The following is a 19,726-nucleotide window of genomic DNA, read 5'->3' on the forward strand; positions in this document are numbered from 1 at the left end:
CTCCCGCCCCCACAGGAATGGTCACGTGTGCCCAGGGCTCCGCCGTGACTTCTCTGTGTTGCACTGGGTTCACGTGGGTCTCACTGTGGGTTGTTCACTCTGGTCCTTTGGCCAATTTGTCTGTCCTTGGACCAGTAACATGCCTTCTTACTTGGGATGCCTCACATGACGGCTTGTTGTGGAAAAGTGCAGAGCGCCCCTCAGACACCCTGCTCTGCTTCCCACCTGCCCCGGCTGCTCCTGGGTCCCCTTCATTTTAAAGTGAGGAATCACTGGTCAAGTCACACCGAAACGCTTCGACATTGGGTTGCACCTGCATTAAATGGAAAGCTCAACCTCTACACCTTCACTGTGTAAGTCTTCTGATTTGTGGTCACAGAACACCTCCCCACATCATCAAGTCTCTTCTCAGTCCTGTAGCAACATCTTACGATGTCAGGTCATACAGCTGCACCAACTCCCGGAGCCCTTTTTAATTTTTGTGATTATTGTAAGTGGGATTTCTTTTTTGCATTACGCGTCCTGATCAGTTTCTACCGTTACATGCAATACTATACATTTTATTTGTTGATGACACATCGTATCTGCCAGCCTGCAGAACCCATTCATTTTAGAAGTTTGTCTGTATATCTGTGTGGATTTTCTAGGTGGATAATACTATCATTTGCAGGGAGGCAGACTCCTGTTCTCCTTTCACTGTTTGTGCTTCTGTCTCTTTGCTTGTTTCATCACTCTGGCTAACACCTGCGGTGACAGTGGGCAATCCTGTGTGATTCCCGAAGTCCATCGCAGGCGATGGATGGAGGCTGACCGTTCTGACAAATATACTTTAAACACGTTACGGAAGTTTCTTTTCAGTATACTGTTTTTTAAAGAGTTTTATTGTAATTGTTTGTTTCGTATTATATGAGTGGAGAAATGTATTAAATATTCTGTCTCTAATGATCTTTTTTTCTTTAATCTTTTAACATGTTAAATGCATTCATAGTCTAATGATGGTAAAGCATCCTTGCATTATTAAAATAAATCCAACTTGGTTATAACATTTGTTGGTTTTGTGTTTTATTTAATATAAACGGCTAAATTCGATTCATTAATGTTTTATAGATGTTTTGGTTGCATATTAACATGGGAAATAGGCCTATATTTAGACTTCTTGTACGATCTCTTGCAAAGATAAAAATCATTACAAAGTGAGTGGGAGAGCGCCGCCCTCAACCTCTCTGTAGAAAGAGAAAAATCATTTGTCTCTTGAAGGTTTTGTGACACTCATCTGCAAAGCTCCCTGAACATTTCTCAGGGGGCGGGACTGAACTGACAGAATTCTTCCAGAACTGTGTCTTTATTAAGATTTCTCCAAGAGTCATTTATGTTTTGTCTTGTTTTTCTCTTTCAACTATTCTTCTTTATTTCTTCAGAATTCTCTACCTAAAACTTTTGAGTGTTCCTTATACTTCTCAGAAGCTGTCTTTTCCATCATGTCATATAATAGTTAATTCACATTACATGGAAGAAATATTCTTGGTTTTCTTAGGTAATCTCTAGGTTACTTCTTCTTTCAAATGGCTCCAGGTTTCTTCCTTTTTTAAAGATGTTGTTTGTTTAGCTCAGTTTTAAGTTTAGAACAAAGTTGAGAGGAAGGTACAGAGATTTCCCATGTACCCCCCCACACACACACATGCATTACCTCCCCCTTGTCAACATCACTCACCAGATGGGACATTTATGACCAAGGATGAACCTACATGGACACATCATCGTCACCCAAAGTCCACAGTTGACCTTAGGGTTCACTCTTGGTGTTGGACATTCTAAGGGTTTGGACAAGTATATAATAACATACGTCCATCATTATAATATCATATAAAGTATTTTCACTGCCCTAAATCTCCTCTGTGCCCCACTAATCATCTGTCCCCCAACCCCCACCCCTGGCCACCAGCAATCTTTTCACTGTCTCATGGTTCTGCCTCTTCATACAGCTGGAACCACACAGTGTGCAGCCTTTTCAGGTTGGCTTCTGTCACTCACTCATATGCACTTAGGATGCCTCCATGTCTTTCTGGCTCGATAGCTCTTTTTAGCGCTAAATAATATTCCACCGTTTGGATGGACCACAGTTTGTTTATCCATCACTTACTAAAGGGTTTCTGGGTGGCTTCCAAGTTTGGGCAATTATGAATAGAGCTGCTATAAACATCCGTGTGCAGGTTTTTGTGTAGACAAAAGTTTTCCACTCCTCTGGGTAAATATCAAGGAGCATGATTGCTGGATTATATGGGTGAGACAATGTTTATTTTTGTAAGAAACTGCCAAACTGTCTTCCAAAGTGGCAGCACCATTGTGCATTCCCACCGACAATGAATGAGAGTTCCTGTTGCTCCACGTCCTGGCCGGCACCTGGTGTTGCAATTTTTTTTTTTTTTTTTAATTTCTGCAATACATCATCCATTTCCCTCATATTTGCACCTTTATTAGCACAAACTTGTTCACGGTTTCCTTGTTTTATTTTTTTTAACTCTCGGATGTGCTTTTCTTGTGGTTTTCCTGTGACTCTTTCTTTGTCTGGAGTGTCTGTGCTAGAGGTTTGTGGTTTGGGTGGATTTTACAAAAGACTGGCTTTTGATTTTGTTCCTGTCAATCGATACTTTCATCATTTCAATAATTTTTTATCTTCGTTTTTGTAATTACTTCCCCATTCCTTAAAATTACTCAATTTTCATTTCTCTAATTCAACTTTTCTTTTAAAACTTAGACATTTAGTCTTAACTACCATTGTGTCAGCATTCTATAACTTTCTACCTATAGCACGTTCATTTTCTCATTCATTTCTAAACAACTGATATTTTCCTTGTGAGTTCCTCTTTAACCCATGAGCAAAGTAGGGAGTATGTTAAAGTTTCCACACATATTTACGTTTTGTTTTGAGCTTTTTCTGTTGACTTCTGATTTAATCACACTGGGTCAAAGACCGTGGCTTGCATGAAATAGATTGCTTAAAATTTAGTGCAACTTTCCATATATGGTCAACTTTTTACAAAGCGACACAGATTTTAGAAAAGAATCAAGAGTCTGTGTGCTGTGTGCAGGGTCTACGTATTTCTGCTAATCCGGGCCGTCTGGTCCTGCTCCCGCTTTCTGTGGAGGCTCCTCCTCCTGCCTTATTTTCTACTTTCTGTCTGACATCCTTTTTTCCCTTCACATCTTGTTTTTCTTCCTTTTCTGCTGAGGTTGCTTGTGTGTATAAAATATAGATTCCCTTCCAGCTTCTCCTGCTCGGTTAGAAACTATAAATTAAATGCATATTCTTTTAATAATTACAGTCAACATTTTAGCTGCACCTTATATTTTAAAACACACAACTAAGCGTAGTTTTTCCCCATGTACTCTCAAGTTACATTCTGCTCTCCCCACTGGGGTCTTATTATGATTTAACCACTCACTGAACAAACCCCATTCTCCAAAGACACACACACACACACACACACACACACACACACACACACACACTCCCAGTGTGTCATTGTCCAAAGTTTCAGCTTAACTTTCTTTACAGTTCATATGGCATTAAACTGCCGACACGACGGCCCCTCTGCTCTCCACGGCTGATCACACTCATTCACAGTTCTCCCTCCTGAAGCACAACCTCTAACAACTCCCTCAGTGACGGCTGCCGGCAACCAGTTTTCTCAATTTGGGCCCAGGAAAGACAAAAAACAAAACCACTTCATTTTGCTTTCAGTAGCTGTCGGTGTAAAATTCTAGATGGACAGGTGGTCGCCTCAGCACTCGGGAAATCCTGCAGGACCTCGGGGCTTCGGCTGTGCCCGAGTCAGCTGTCTGTCCCTGTGCTGGAGAATCTGCTTTTCCCTCCCTGCAGATTTCCTCTGTGTCTTCTGTTTTCTGGAACAGTGCTAAATGCTTTCAGATGTGAATTCATCTTCGTTTTTCCTTTTAGTTTTCTGAGTACAGTACGGGGAGTGTCTCTGTCCCACTCTGCCCAGTTCTCAGGTAGCATCTCTTCAGCGACCCCGCCGTGCCCTCCGTCCCTCTCTCCTCAAGGCTGTCCATGTGTCTGCGTCTACTGACCCATTCGTGTTTTCCCATGTCTCTCTGTGCTGGAGGGAGGTGACTCCAGCTCATTAATTCTCTGTAGACTGAAGTTTTAAATGCCAGTAACTAAATATTTCCTTTCCAAAATTTCTAAGGGACTCTTTCTCACTCCCACCTGTTCTTACTTCATTTCTCCCCACTGTGTATCCTAGTTTCTTGTTCTCTTTTACAGACATTATTCTGTCATTCATCTCCCTGAGCATTACAAACACACTTTGTCAGACTTATCTTTACTGTGTACGTAAACTGGCATCTGTTGACTCTGCTAGCTGTATTTCATGGTAGGGGAATGCATTACATGCCTGGGAATGCAGGTTTGCAGACTCATTTGGGGTGGCTGTGCTTTGTTCTCCCTTCCCGCCTTCCCGCCCCTCCCCCCGTAAGCTAGTGGAGCAGGGCCAGGGGCTGCGGCCTGATGGAGTGGTGTGAGGCAGAGGCCTGCGACAGCTGTGCCCGGCTGCCTGGCTGGGGGCTCACGCACACTGCTTCCCAGGGTCTCAGGAGCAGGGCTGCTCCACCCCAGCTCCTGGCTACACATACTGGCCCAAACTGCCTTCAGTGCTGCCCTTGGACCTACAGCCCGGTGGGCACCGGCACTGGCTCTGCTCACTGCTCTATGGACGTGTCTGTCCTGTGTCCAGGCCAGGCTGAGTCCTTCGGCCTCACTGTTTTATACGCTCTGTGTGCAGAGTTACTGGGTACTGCAGGGAAGGTGTCAGCATGGTGGGTGTGCTCGAAGCATGACCTCCCTGGGAAGCCGAGTTTGCCGTGACGGCAGGCAGTGCATTCCTTAGGCCCCCCCTTTAGGTGCTGGGGCTTGTCACGCCAGCTTCAGGCACCTGCTGTGTAGCTCCTTACGGAAGGAGACTCAGCTCCCGTTCACACAAGGAAGGCCCGTCCCTCCTGTGCCACAAGGCCCCCAAGGGAACCACCCGCGTACTGTGATGTGCATGTGACATTTGAATGTACGACTTACAGACATGAGGGGGTGAGCGGGAAGCTAAGTGTGAAAAGTCCTCTCAGGGTGATTTTTTTCTAACTTCTGATTGAAGTATTAACAACAATTTCATATGACCATTACTACCAACACTTAGATTGTTTCCATTTAAACGAGACCACTGGTAAGCAGTGAAATGTCATACATTAAGATTTTCCTAGGTTTCAAAGCCAATATTAACAAATCAGTCCTCTTTCCCTTGCGTCATCTCATTTGAAAGTTTTCTAAGTGATGACCCTAAAATTATGCCTGACACACAAAACCCTCACTTGCTCTTACCAAAGTACATTCTCTGGTACCTGAGAAAACTTCTCTTGGACTTCATGGTCAGCTCCCAGCTTTTATTTCTGATAAATTTCATCCTTTCTCATTATGCAACTTAAAAATTTAATTATTCTAATCCCTGCCAGTTCAAACCCTTTAATTTCTTGTACTTCAACTCTCCAACAATCCAAGCGGCCAGCCTTGTGCATTTCCCCTGTTCCATCTCATGACCAGAGGCAAGTTCCCTTCTCGGGTCTCCATCCTACATCACAGCTTGCATTCATGACACCCAATTTCCTAACCCTTGACCCTTTTGGTCTCATTCCTCTCTTTCCCACGATGGCCCATCAGAAATTAACTAGAAGGGATAGAAGGGACCATAGAAAGGTAGAGAATTACCAAGGGTACCCATGTAAAACTAGGCTAAGTGCAGATACAAACATGCCAAGATCAAGAGACGGTCACCCTGGAGGAGCCCTCCATATACCCCATCAAGATGCCTTTCAGGGGAATCCTGGGTGGACTCGTACGAAATCAATTTTAAAGTTTTGCTCCCTGGAGTCAGTTTACTACAAGGAGAAGGTGCCAAAAAACTGTGTACACATTTTCAGAAAGGAAAGAACTGTATTAACATTGTAATACTCAATGGATACTGGTAACAAATGATGAACACAAGTCACGTGTACACATTTTTTTAGCACCCCTGGTATATGAAGAGCCCAACCCAAGTATTTTTTCTCTATTTCAGAATTTGGTTTCCTTCCAGGGGAAAAAAGTGAGAATCTTCTTATATGAGTAACAAAAACAATTTCTTAAAACACGAAATCCTAGCATTGTTGCAAAGCTGAAGTTGGGTGGGACGGCATCTGGGTCACCATGTTGTTGTCACCCGTTACCTTGGTGATTCTTGAGCCGGTCGGCCTGGGCTGGGAAGCTGGGTGCTGCCAGGTCTCCTGGGTCCTGAGCAGATGCCTGCTCTCCCTGGTCCTAGGGAGACAGGAACAGAAGGTTCTGGTCAAAAGATGCATTTCACATTTGTCTACGACGTCCACCATCCTCAGCGCTTCCTTCCCTCCTCACTCCCCACTTCCTTTCCACGTCTTTGCCTTTTTTATTTTAAATGACAGTTGGTCAAAATATGCTGTAACGGAGAAGTTAATCATGAAAAGGGGCAACCCGCTTGGCATGGGAGTTGGAAGAGAAGTCACTCCTGGTTTTATGGCTAAATTCCTCTCTCTGAGTAGCAATTCAAGAAGTATTGTCAACTGTTAGATTTGAGCAACAAATATAAATAATTAGCATTCCACAGAGCACATGGCTTTTCCATAATGATTACTGTACTCAAGCCTCCCCCACAACCCCCTCCCTTCCCAACCGTCTGTTACCTGGAGCAGATATACCCAGAGGCTGTTTATTACTGGCCCCCTCCAAAGGCAGAAAGAGTTCAGTGGCATTTTTCAGACATCAGGGCGAGGATGGAAATTTTAGGCAAAAGTTATAACAATATGATGACCAAGCCCACAACTCTAGAAAACTATCTCCATGGGATTATAATCAAGCCAATGAAAGATTCATCAAAATGTGGGAAAGCAAAGTGGCCCTTCTCATATCGATGCACTGAATATTAATAACTAAATATTAGCAGTGATTCACTCGGGCTGCAGAGATACAGACTTTCTCTTACATATTGAAGAAATCTTTGAGATGTTTGTAATGCACATGTATTACCTCCGTAATTAGAAAGATTTTAGAACTGTACCAAAAGTATAAGGACTGCAAGGGAAATCTACCATTAATACTAATAATACGTTGTGTGGACAAAGAAGGGGCCCCATGCGAAAGCTGACAAGCTCAGGAGCCTGCGTGGACGGCCTTATAAGAGACCGAAAGTAACCCCAGAGGATGGTCTGAACATACAAATTCCTAACTAAAAGCGGTTGTGGCCGGCAGTCACGTAGGCCTGTAGCTTCCCTGACAAAGGTCACTCTTTACCTTAAGTAAGTCTATCTTTTGTCTTTGTGCATCTAAGATAACATGCCCTTGGAATGTCAGAGTAATCTCCTTTCCTAGACCCCTCAGGGCACAGCCCAGGCCCCAGAGCACACCACCGCAGAACTCCTGGCTGTTACCTTGTCCCCCCCAAACCATCCCTGCGATGTAAATGTGAATTACTAACTGTCCTATGCCCACCAGTGTAACAGCAGTGTGTGTCCCTCCATTTTACTTTATATCCAATCCCAGAGATTGCCCAGTCTTGCTTTCTCCCAACCCCTTAATCTACCACCCATGGATTCCATGTACTCCCCCTTAGTCTCCTCCTTTGATTCTAACGTATAAAATAAGCTGCCAAACTGCCCTTCTCCAGAGCATTTTCTCAATCTGTTGAGATTTTGCTTCCCGACAATCTTTGTTAGTTTGGCTCAAAGAAACTCATTCAAGTTCTCTACAGGTTTGGACGGTTCTTAATTAGATGAGTGTCATAAACAAAGCACACAGTTGACCATCAGCAACCCTGTCCCTGCCGTTGCACAGGGGCCTGCCACACGCATGTGTGCCACATGACAGCTGACTGCCAGGGTGGGACCTCGTCATCCACATGAGGACAATAAGGCAAGGAAATGTTCCCCCCTGTCACCCAGCCAGGGAAGGGGCAGCCCTAGGACAGACACCCAGGTCGCCGGCTTCAGAGCCCACGCTTCTTCCCACCCAGGCTGCCCAAGAAACTCATTTCAAAAAGTTGCTTGGTGGCCTACATGCTCCCCAGAGAGTGGCTTCCATGTCAGAGCCTTTGCCTGTTGGCGGGTAGAGAGGGATGGCAGGACTCTGCTTCGCCGGGAGACCACAGCCTGCGGTAAACAGGTGTGGGTCTGGTGGGGAGCTGGGGACAGAGTCCAGACGGGCCAGGCACCCACTTCTGCCACTTAGGAGGAGGAAGGAAGTGGCTGGCAGCCGCATTCACGCCTTCCTGGGGAACTCAAATGAAGCCCTATGGCCCCAGGTGTTTTCACAGTCTTCTGGTTGCTCTCCTTGCATAAGAAATAGCTTCTTTTTGTTTTTGATCATAGATGTAATACTTGCTAATCATGAAAAATTCAGATATCAAAATAAAGTATAAAGAAACCATTCAAAGGAACCTGTAGACTCTCACCCAGGGATGCTGTCCTATCAGGTTGGGTCTGTGCTTTCAGGGAGGAAACAAAAATGCACACACACTGTGTGTATATGTGTGCAGTGTCTGAATTATTTATGGAGAGTACACCTGGTATCGTTGAATCACGTGGGGGTTACACGTGATCCTGATTTTTTTTTTTTAAATGGAACCATAACCATGTGACACATATAATTGTGTTTTAATCTATCTTTCTGGAATTTTCCATGGCAACAATCTCCATCAGCATTTCCGGAGCCCTAGCATACTCCATAAAGTAGATGTGTAACACCAGGTTTCTGTCATCAAGGCCCCATCGGTGCACACACAGGTTGTCAAGAATATAAGTTTTTGATGAGGAGAGAGGACAGAGATTGGTTGGGAGGACCTGGTGACTGGGAGGTGGAAGGAATGCCACCAAGAACCCTGCCGAGGTGTTTGCAGCTGGAGCTAGGTGATGGAGGCTACTGAAGAAGGTGGTACCCCAGCCCCCAAATTTAGTGGGGTCTCCCAAACTGGGTTTCCCTATCTAGTCTCCACAGCCCCACAGCCAAAGTTTGTCCATCCAATGTTTCTTCTACCGCCTCAGAGAAACATTTCCCTCTTTTAAAACAACCTGTTTAATGTTTTGGAAGTGTGGACCAGATATAAAATAAAAATTCGCTAAATCCTATGACAGTAGGGTAACTTCTTAGCATTCTCGTTCATGGACTCGACACTGTTGAAATCATATGGCATGAACACTTTTGTGCTTTGCTTTTTTCCCTCCAATTAACACTGTAAGAGGTTATTGTAAAACCTTGGTAAATATTTTTCAGATTCTAAACTGCTCTAGGGAGACGCTTTCAGTCATTTGCAAATTTCAGAGAGCATCAATAATGATCGAATAAAGACCTTTGTGCATAAAACTTTGTACACATTTCTGATTATTCACTTACGATCCCTAGAAGTAGAATAAGTAGACCAAAGGTCACCTGTGTATTTTTAAGAGTCGAGATACATACTGTCAACCTGTTCACACAGTTTTACTCTTCCACCCCAAATAGAGGAGAATTGCCCATTTCATAATATCTGGGGCGGCCAGGACAGTGACTGACTTTTCTGGAATTTCTGTCTTGCCAATCCCCGAGGTGAGCAGTGGCCTCGCCCTGTGGCTTTCACAAGCAGGTCTTACATACCGAGGCTGCACATTTTTTCATCTGCTCATTAGCTCTTTGTCCTTGTTCCCTTGGACTCTCCTGACAGACCTGCTGGATGAGTGCCTGAGGGCACTTTCCAGTCACCTCTGTGAGGGGCCACAGCCCCCCACTCAGGCTCTGCAGGTAACTGGACTCGCTGAGTCACTGGCCATTTGTAACATGGGTTCAGTAACCCCTCAGGGATTGCTGGGTGGGGGGTTTATAATGTGAAGCACAAAGCAGGGCCTACCTTGGTGGGAACCCCCAAACTGCTCCCTAATTCCCCCAGGATGAGCTCTTTCTGTGGTAGGAAATGGAGTTTGGTCATATTTGTAGTAAATACTTTCCCACTGTGTCTGTCTCTAGATTTAATTATATTTTTGATTCTCAGAGGTTTAAGTCAATGCAGTTGAGTTTACTGAAATTTTCTTTTTGGGTCATAATTTTAAACCTGATAATTGCCTTTACCCTCTATCAAGAAGACTAAAAACCATCCATTCATGTTTTATTCTAATTTCTTGTTCAACTCAATGCATCACCCTCTCAACTCTCCGACGTTTATTTGGGCGAACAGGAAGAGATGAGACTATGAGTTGATACCCCACCCCACCCCCAATGGTGACCAGTTCGCTCAGGCCCGTTTCACACCCCATCTTCGCATCTGGAAGGTCCCACTGATCACACATTACGCCCCTACTTACACATATGTCTGTTTCTCGTCAGCCTGCTCATCGGTCAAACAGATCTGTGCCTTCTCACTCATCCCTGGGCCAACGCCCCACATTTCCCACCCTCATAGTTTGCCAACATGTTTATCGTCAGCAGACCCAAGTTCCTCAGACATTTCCTCCAAGGGAACTTCAGAATAGTTTCATAGTTTGCTTAAGTTATTAAAACTCCTCATCTGGAATATTTACTTAGAAATACATGGGTGATTACCACCCATTACCAATACGAGCATTGATACTGGGTCATCTGATTGAAATCAGATCTCACCGACACTGGTTTATCTAAACAAAGAAGCTGTCTTCCCCACATATTTCAAAGGGTGGGGGACATGCCTGCAGGCGCCCCGAGCAAGGCCTCTCTGGGGATGGACGTGCCCTGTGAGTACACATGCACCCTCGGTGTCTCCTGTGCAAGCTCAGGTCTGACCCGCCATCCAGTCCACACACCGCTTTCCCTGAGAACTCCTGTCAGCATTGACAAGCAAACCAGACCCCCTTGAGACAGCTATTTAGAAGGCAAGCAACTTTCAAACCTAATTTAAGGCAACCCTGTCTAAACAGCACTGCCACATTTAGCAAACAAAAATATGGGATGTCCAGGGAAACTTGAATTTCAGATAAACCAATAATTTAATTTCTTTGGTGCAAGTATATCCCAAATATTGCATGAGACTTCTCCTATAAATATTTCTGTGGTTTATCTAAATTTATTTTTGTGGTTTATCTAAACTCAATTGGGCACCCTATACTTCACCTGGCAGCTCTATACCTAAAGGACTGTCCCAATCTGATAGGTTTGCACGACAAACCATAGCAGTGAGAACAAAATCTCAACAATAGGCTCATCTGTTCATTATGTAAAACTCCCAGGTCGAAGAAGAAATGTACTTTTTAGAAGCTTCAGACAAGAATTCTGTTACCTTGAAAAAGCAGGAAAGATGAAACAACATGAAAAATGGTGCCGTTTGTAAAATGAAGCCAAAACACAACAGCAGCAGGGAGAAGCTAGCCACTACGGCACAGAACACAGAAAACCCTCCTGTCCACTCTAGAAAGTCAGGGACAAATGTCCGTCTGCTCTTCAAAGGCAACAATGCACTTTGCCAGACGCGGGGTAATAGCAGCTGGGGCGAGAGGAAAAGCTTGTCACTGTGCTGGCTTGATGTCCTCTCAGGGCTAGTGTTTGTCTGGGGGGTTTCCTGTTCCACGTTAGGGTCAGGATGACATGTGGCCTGGCGGTGGCCCTGGGCCAGTGCTCCAAGCCCCCTCCTCTGCAGGAGGCCGGGGACTGGAAGGGAAGTGAGGCTTCGCCCCGAAGGCGGCTGCCAGCAGCTAACGCCGTCTAAACCAGAGCCCTCATTACCCTGCTGCTGCTTCTAAAGAAGGGGCAGCGGTGAAGCCCCTTAATTAGAGCTGCGAGGGTCACCTGGACTCCCAAACCCAGATGGCTTTAGAAGTACTTTCCGAAGTGGCCTGTGCTGTGTTCTCGTTGGAGCTGCGCTCTGCTGCAGGGGCGGCTCGGCCAGCAGCCTGGTCCCTGGGCTCTGCAGGAGAGGGTGGGCCAAGGGCCTAGTTCTCCAGCTCAGCAGTGCTGTTCCTCTGGAACGTTCCTTCATGAACCACACCCAGGGGTTGCAGGAATGTCCTGGCCTTGAGCCTTTAGGCCTCTTTTGGGCCCCAGGCAGGAACATCAGCTCTGCTAGCTCTTGAGCCCTGCAAGTTCCTCCCGCCCAGGAGTACACCCGCTGCCCACTGCGGGGCCTCTGACCACGTAGGCTGGCGGCTCCACTGTCTCCCCACTCCACTGACAAGGAACCCAGCTTGTAGAGATTACATATACGCGACTCAAGCCCGGGACTGGACTCTGGCGGGCCCTGAGGGGAGCAGAGCTTGCCACCCTAAAATACACCTTTTGGGATATCGATGATCTTAACCTATTACTTTTGAGAAACAAACGTCTCAAAAACAAACAAACAAACAAACAAACAAACAGCAAAACCTTTGCTTTTCCCTTCACTGCCTAAGAGAATTTAGACAGAGGACCTGCTCCAGAAGGGAGGGACCGTCACAGGTAAGCATGTTTAACACAAACAAGGTGAGAGAGTCAGGGAGGACCCACCGAGGCCCCTCGGGTCAGAGTCCTCTCTGTGTCTCATTGTTAAAGATGCCCCAGCAAACATTGATTCACCAAACATGTGCTTTTCCATCTCCATGTCAATTGCCTCCCTGCCCTTTCAAGTCCCAATCCCCCCCTCTCGCCTTAGCTCAAGGTGACACATAAGCCTCAGGTGTCCAGTGTGTGTCCTTGAGTCCCATCGTCTTATGGAACCCCCGTATGTACATATGTGATAAACTTGGTCATTGTTCCCTGTTAATCTGCCTCGTGTTAACCTGGTTATTAGTCCAGCCAGAAAACTTAGAAGAGCAGAAGATAAATTCTTTCTCCTCCCCCACAGCCTGGTGACAAGGCCTGAGCACCTGCCCACCAGGAGCGGGTGTCCAAGTGTGGTCAGCCCTGAGCAGCTCACTATCCTCACCTAGAAGAACGTGTTTGAAATGCAGACTCCCAGGCCGTTGCCCTGCCCAGTCCCGACTGCAGGCAGTGGGGCAGAGTCTGAGCTTTCCACCTGAAGTGAGTCACGCACATGGCCTGTTCCAGGGGCCGCCTTCCCGGCCCAGGTTTCCTCTACTTCAAACACACTGTTCACAGCCCGTGCACCTCCCTGTCCTGCGCTGCCTACGGATTCCTCACTATCTGGAATATTCTGTGTCCTGCCCTCTGTGCATGCCATCCACACATCCTCAAGCCCTAGCCCTGAAGCGGCCTCCTTCTGGAGCTTTCTCTGACAGCCCAGATGAAAACGGTCTCTTACCCCTCATTCTGCTGCCTTGCTACAACTCAAGGTGGGAAGTAAGGGGGTTGAGGGGATCGTGTGCACCCCTTCTCCTCTAGACACCAGGTCTACACTGATCCTCGTTCTCGGGCAGGGACACCTCTGATTCTGGGGGCGGCAGTGAGGGGTGAGGGTGGAGGCCCAGAGTGGAAGGACCACCACGGGTCACTGTCACCAGGACACACCCCTGCCCTGTCAGACCCCCCAGCAACACAAACTGTGCTTCCATGAAAAGCATCTCCACATGGCCTGGGCACAAAGAAGACAAGGGGCAGGTTTCCAGGGGTCAGTCGTCAGCTGGCACTTGTATTCTGTGGCAAGGAGAGCACCTAATAAATCCTGCCTCAGCTGGTTCTGAGCAGTACAAGAGAACCAAGGGAAGGGAACCTGCTGAAGAGACCAAAGAAGGTCCACTGAGCAGTAGGGACAGTTTCCTGCCCCAAAGAACAAACCCACGCACACCCTGCAGAACAGCTGTGGGAATTCTATGCGACAGGAGTGTAACAGTCAGCACAGCATTTGCCAGGTAACAAATGGGAATGCAGAGCTCAAGGCCAGACCCGAGGGTCAAATCCCAGGTCCCTACCTGCTAACTCGTCGTGTAACTTCAGAGAGCGCCCTGCACCTTGGTGCCCCCTGGGGCAGGATGGTGGCTTCATAGGTCGGTTTGTGGGTAAAATTAAAATGATGTAAATAAAGGGCTTGTCCAGGGATGAAAGTTACCTATTTTTCAGTGAACGGCACTAGCCACAGGGACGAGAAGGCTATACAAGGGATCTCTCTCCAGTGGTGTCACAGGGTCACAGGCTGTGCCCTCAGCCTTGCCTGGGGCACAGTCTTTTCAGGGAGCACAGAAGGCACCCTTCTCAAACAAATACCAAAGCCACAAAGAACAGAGTGAGGGGATCTGAAATGTCTTCGACCAGCGAGAACGAATGCGGGACCTAAACCTACAAGCTGAAATCTTAATGTGGATAAACTTAGATAGTACAGGTACACAGAACCAACCAAGCAACCAACCAAACAACAATGCATGAGCATGGTGTGGGGGAAATGGCTACATCCAGGGACAAAGTTTGAGGGGCTCTCCCAGCCCCCCCAACCTTCCCTACAGCTGCTCTGGCCAACCCCGCTGTAAGGCTGGGAAAGATTTAGTAACATGGGATCCCGCCCTCCAGGTCCCAGCCGCTCACGGGCCTTCCCCCGGGCCTTTCCCCACCAGGCAGCGCCTGCCCGCCCAGCAGAGTGGGCTGCCCAGTGAAATCACTGGAGCCCCACCCCAGTTACCGCAGGAAGAAGCTTCTGGAGGTCAATGTGTGAAAGGCCATTGGGTTGGATTTTGTCATTTCACACAAGAACAGGTAACAGTGTCACGCAGATCCAAAGGCAAAGCCCGCTAAACTGCGAGTGCTGCCCTCGTGGAGAGTGACAGACTATGTCCTACGCTGCCTGTGTTTCCTGCAGTTCTAGAGCGGGGAGGCGTCCTCCTGTCAACTACTATAGATAAGTTCCGTCTTCGCCCAATGCCCACTTCTGTCTATTGTATGCGTGTCTCGTTCTAGAAGTTTCAAACAGACACGGCCAGTTAGCTGACTAGGACTGCACGTTGGCCCTCCCACAGCTATACAGACGATTACTAATTTGTATTAAAAATGGATGTAAACATGGCAGGGTTTCTATGGCAATTTCTGGGGACCAGGCCCAGAGCTAGATAATTCTTGCTGCCTCGTTTAAGTTCTTTCTTTAATAGGTGCCGTTATGACCCCCCATTCTTACAGACGAGGAAAAAGGGAGGAAGGGGACTGGGCCAGGGCCCCACAGCTGACAGCCATAGAAGCCACAGGGGTGTGACGGAGAGCGCAGCTCTCCCCAGCACTGAGCTACGGGCCGCTTAGCTACCATCCTGTCATTCTACTAACCAATCCTGCAAATTCCTCAAACAGCAGAGAACTTGGTAAAAGCTGCAATGTCAGCACCCCACGTTTTGCCAGTTGCCAGGTCTGGAAAATTAGCCCCCCTCCACGGAAATAACACTCCTAACAAGCGAGCTGGGGCCACTTTTTGGCCAAAATGACACTGCTTGTTTAGATACAGCTCTTTGTGTCTAGCAAGAGTATAGGGAATAAGAGATTTATATCAAACTGACCCAAAAGCAAGTCACAAACTTGGCTTCACCTGTTTCCCATGACCTGCGATGAGAAAAAGGAAAGACTCACCATCGGCCTTCTTCTCACAGAGCGAGGGGAATGCTTTCTACTGATATCGTGTCAACAAAGGCTGCTGATTCTCACATGAAAATACCAGGACCGTCTTTCAGGAGAGTTCAACAAACTTTTCGCCAAAACAGGAAGATGCCGCGCTTGGCAGGGACAATGCTAGTATGTAGAAAAACCCCAGGTTTTCACTGAAATCTCAGTGTACCCAGGCACTAAGACCTAAAAAGACACAGACCGCCCCACGTGCTCCATCCTCAGGCACTTCTTTCGAGGTAACTACCTGCACAGGCCGCTGTTCCTGACTTTACCCGCAAAAGCGTATGACGTGCCTCTCGTTAATCCAATTACCTATTCCGTGACGTTGGGCGCACAAACACCCATGGCAGTTATTCGAGGGGGAGGGCAAATGCACTGGCTTTTCATTTTTTTAAACATCTTTCCTGATATGTAAGTTACACAACCTAAGTTTCATCTGTTGTAAGTGTACAATCCAAAGAATGTCAGTATAATTACAGGTTTCTCCAGCTATCGCCACAATCTGAATTTAGAACATTTCCATCATGCTACAAAGAAACCTCGTGCCCAGAGCCTGTCAATCTTGACGAATGGTTTTCCCAAAATAAAATGCCTTTGCCAAGTCATTTTTGCTCCAGTCTTTTGAGTCGGCTTTCCCACATCAACGAAGCAGCTCCGCCAAACAGGGACGAACACTCGCACTAGAATGTCTATAAACGAGTGGCCGAGCGACCTGGGAGGACACGACACCTCCCTGTGTGCGTGCGGGTCACGTCGCAGGACGCTGTGGAAGGTTTAGTGTGGTCACACATGTAAGCGTCGCTCAGTAACCAGTAGCTGCTGTTTTCACAACTAGTCCTGCTGGTGCCGCCACCTCTGCCCTCACCTCTGCCATCACCTCCACCATCACCTCTGCCATCACTTCCATCCATTTCCTCCCATCAACTTTACTTCCTCCCACCACCTCAACTACCTCCAGCATCGCCTCCAGCATCACCTCCGCCATCACCTACACGGTCTCCATCTCTGCCTCCTCCATCACCAACTTTTACATGAGGAACAGGCAAAGAGCCATCTGTGAGTAGCTGATGGCACAGCAAACCAAGTGTCCACATGAGACTGTATAATGGAAATTCGGTGGACATCTTTTCTGATTTCCTTTTTCCTGAAATGAGTCCAACCAGAAGTAGGAGGTGACAGAGCAGCTCTGACAGTGGCCTATGGGGACATGTGCTGCAAGCACAGGAAACAGCATGTCCCCCAAAGCGTGCTCACAAGTTTCACCCCAAAAGGAACCTCCGGACACTGGCCTCACACATCAGATGTTTATGAAGATAAGAGTAGCTAAGGGAATAACACAAATGCCAAAACAGTTCAAACGCTCAAACTCCAAAAGGACGGGGTGGCTGTCTCCATGCTTCCCACTTACTGCCAGTGCGGGAAAGCAGCCGACACACACATACAGGGCCTCGTCCTCTGCTAGAACCCTGAAAGTGTGCCTGCAGGACTTCCAAGGCCTACCTCACAGCAAATGCAGAAATTAAAATTCACCAACTCCCAGGGCCCAAGAAGAGACAGCTCATGGGTCCTGCACGGCTCCAAGCACAGCGGTCAACCTTCAGGACTGCAGGACACACAGGCCAGGACGCGGACGTGACCATGGAGCTCCACTTCTGCCAGCGGCTGGTCCTGTGTGACCCGAGGCCACCACCTTCCCAAATGCAGCTGCGGGATTGCCTCAGGGCCGACCCTCCAATGGCCCCCAATCCACACGGCTCACAGAGCTTCCGCTGACCACTCTGATTCTGAACCCCGCTGTCTCCTCCCAGGCCCCAGGAAGGATGGGCACTTCAGTATTTAAGGTCTTCTGACTGCATCCAGGTCTATAATTCTGGACATAACTCACTGGGAGAGGTAACCCATTGACGAAAACTCAGAACCAGGTACCAGTGACTCCAAACAAAGACCAGGTTTGGCTACAGAGAAAGGGGCAGCTGTCATGTGGAGAGGAGGCCTGGAGGTCAGGGGTCAGGCAACACCAACAATGACACAACTGCCCAATTTTACAATGGTTTTGTGTCTTAAGAACACTAGTGAGAGGTGGGGGAACTCCTGCCAGTGTAATTGCTGTGGCTCAGAGAAGCAGCTGACTATTCCAAGTTGGTGAAATTCTAAGTATGGACAAATGTGATTCCACAAACACGCCTTTTAGTAAACAATGGCGCAGCACTTCCTGTGCCACCGACTCTAGTGTCCATCCTCGCTTTCATCGAGGGCTGAGGTTCTCCCAAAGTTACTCATGGATTGATCGGAAGCACCACCTGGGGTGCCTGTCAAAAACAAAACGCTGTCAAAACTTTTGGGATGGATATCTGGTTGTCTTATGGGACCTGCTGACACACGCCAGGCTGTTCCAGGGGTTTCCTTCCCTCCCCAGGAGAAAGCCAATGAGTCAGTCAGTGAGCTCGTCCTGGTCACTCAGGCCTCATAACGGCCAAACCCGCACTGTTTAACGGAACAGAAGAGCAGATGCACTTTTATACTCAACGTAGAAGGTGAAGAACGGGAGACCGCCCTGTTTACGAAGCAGGTCTGCACAGCGGCTACCTGGCCTTTACTTCTCCTTCCCCAGTTACTCCACCATCCACGCTTGAGTCACTAGTATGACCCATTTACACGAGGACGAGGGGGCCTGGCCGTGTGACAAGGCAAGACAGCAACCTTTCACACATGAAATCCCACATTTTCCACTCACAATCTGCTCTTCTGTCCTCTGGGTCCCCCTCTTCCGCCCCCCGTCCCTGGTGACAAGGAAAAGGAACAGAGATCAAAACACCTACGTGTGTTAATGTAATGTTAACTTGTTAGAATGGCCAGCAAGTCGCCCCTGAACCTACTGAATAAATGGCCTGCTTTTATATCACAAAACATCTCTATTAAACAGTGTTTGGTACTAAATGCAGAATTATAACCACAAATGATTTGCAAAACCATTTTAGGTAAATGTCCTATGTGCTGGAAAGGTCTCATAAAAGTAAGGGACGTTTCAAATGGTCTTTGCATCCTCCCCCTTCAAGGACAAGATCTATCTATGGTAAGTGGAACTCACTGTCCACAAATTCCTTGAAGAAAATATAGTCCAGTGAAAATGTCCCTTTACCAAATTGTGGGTGTGTGAGATTAAAAACGGAAGAGCTGCAGAAGAATCGCTCTCTGGAAAAAGAAAGAAAAAACAAAAACAGTGACACACTCTGGGAATGGTATTCAGATCCAGAGACTGATCCCAAGTGGCTCATGCAGGATGATGTCACCTTCCAGCTCCTCCAGACTTTGCCAAAAGATGGAGGAATCCAGATGTCGGGCCCCCAACAGAAAACCCACAGCTGCATGTGATGGGCAAGCAGACGCTCAGCGGAGGGCTGCGCGCCCTGTCCCCAAACACTGGGGAGGAGACAAACTGACACAAGGAGGCCACGTTGGCCTGTGTCCACCAATCGGTGCTCTAAAGCGGGTTGGCAAAACATTTTCTGTACCGGGCCAGGCACCACTCAACTGTGCTGACAGAGCCCCAGAGCAGCCACAGATGAGAGGGGAAGGAAGGAGCGTGGCTCTGTTCCAATAAAACTTTATTTACAAAAGCAGGCAGGGAGCGGGATTTGGCCCACGGGCTGTCCTGGGCCAACTCCTGCCCTAGAAGGAGAGATTTCAGCCTGAAGGCTCAGGGATACAGATCTGAAATGGAGCCAAGAGAAGCAACTTGCGAAAGCCTGGGGCCGGGACGGAATTTCTGAAATGACAGAGGGAGGGCGGGACCCATTCCTCGGGTGCTGCATCCCACTCTCCCGGATCTTTGAAGGGCAGGATCAGAAGGCCGGTCTCTACAGTGCGTTGCTTCTAAAACCAGCATATAGGTTTTCGATCCAGAAATCAGGGGGAAAAATTATAAAAGTAAAAATGAATATTTGGAATAAATGTTTGGAAATTCAACAGGCATCTTCATAACCTACATCAAATGTATACACAGTTGTTTCAGATCTAAAGCACAGTTCAACCTTCTGTTCGGATGTTTGTACCTGAACTCATTTTATTTTCTATTTTTTGCATTTTTCTGAAAGATAATGAATGTGGCTTTTCTTTACCTCAGCTCTCATAAAAGGCACACATAATCCTTTC

At 47.3% G+C, this 19,726-nt stretch overlaps 1 protein-coding gene across 4 annotated transcripts in view; it reads right to left on the reverse strand.

The window, feature by feature from the left end:
• The window catches only part of GRB10 (growth factor receptor bound protein 10), a 127,392-nt gene that overhangs the window by 58,895 nt on the left and 48,771 nt on the right, over nt 1-19,726 (reverse strand). For all 4 annotated transcript variants that reach the window (XR_016021011.1, XM_074341042.2, XM_074341040.2 and 1 more), the window contains one exon: nt 6,271-6,361. Coding sequence is in view for 3 of the 4 variants with exons in the window: in XM_074341042.2 (XP_074197143.1) it covers nt 6,271-6,361 (91 nt within the window). In the remaining variant the exon portion in view is untranslated. The remainder of the gene's footprint in view (nt 1-6,270; nt 6,362-19,726) is intronic.

Source organism: Rhinolophus sinicus, chromosome 4 (assembly GCF_057876585.1).
Source record: "Rhinolophus sinicus isolate RSI-liver-muscle chromosome 4, RSI-T2T, whole genome shotgun sequence".
NCBI classification, from domain to species: Eukaryota; Metazoa; Chordata; class Mammalia; order Chiroptera; family Rhinolophidae; genus Rhinolophus; species Rhinolophus sinicus.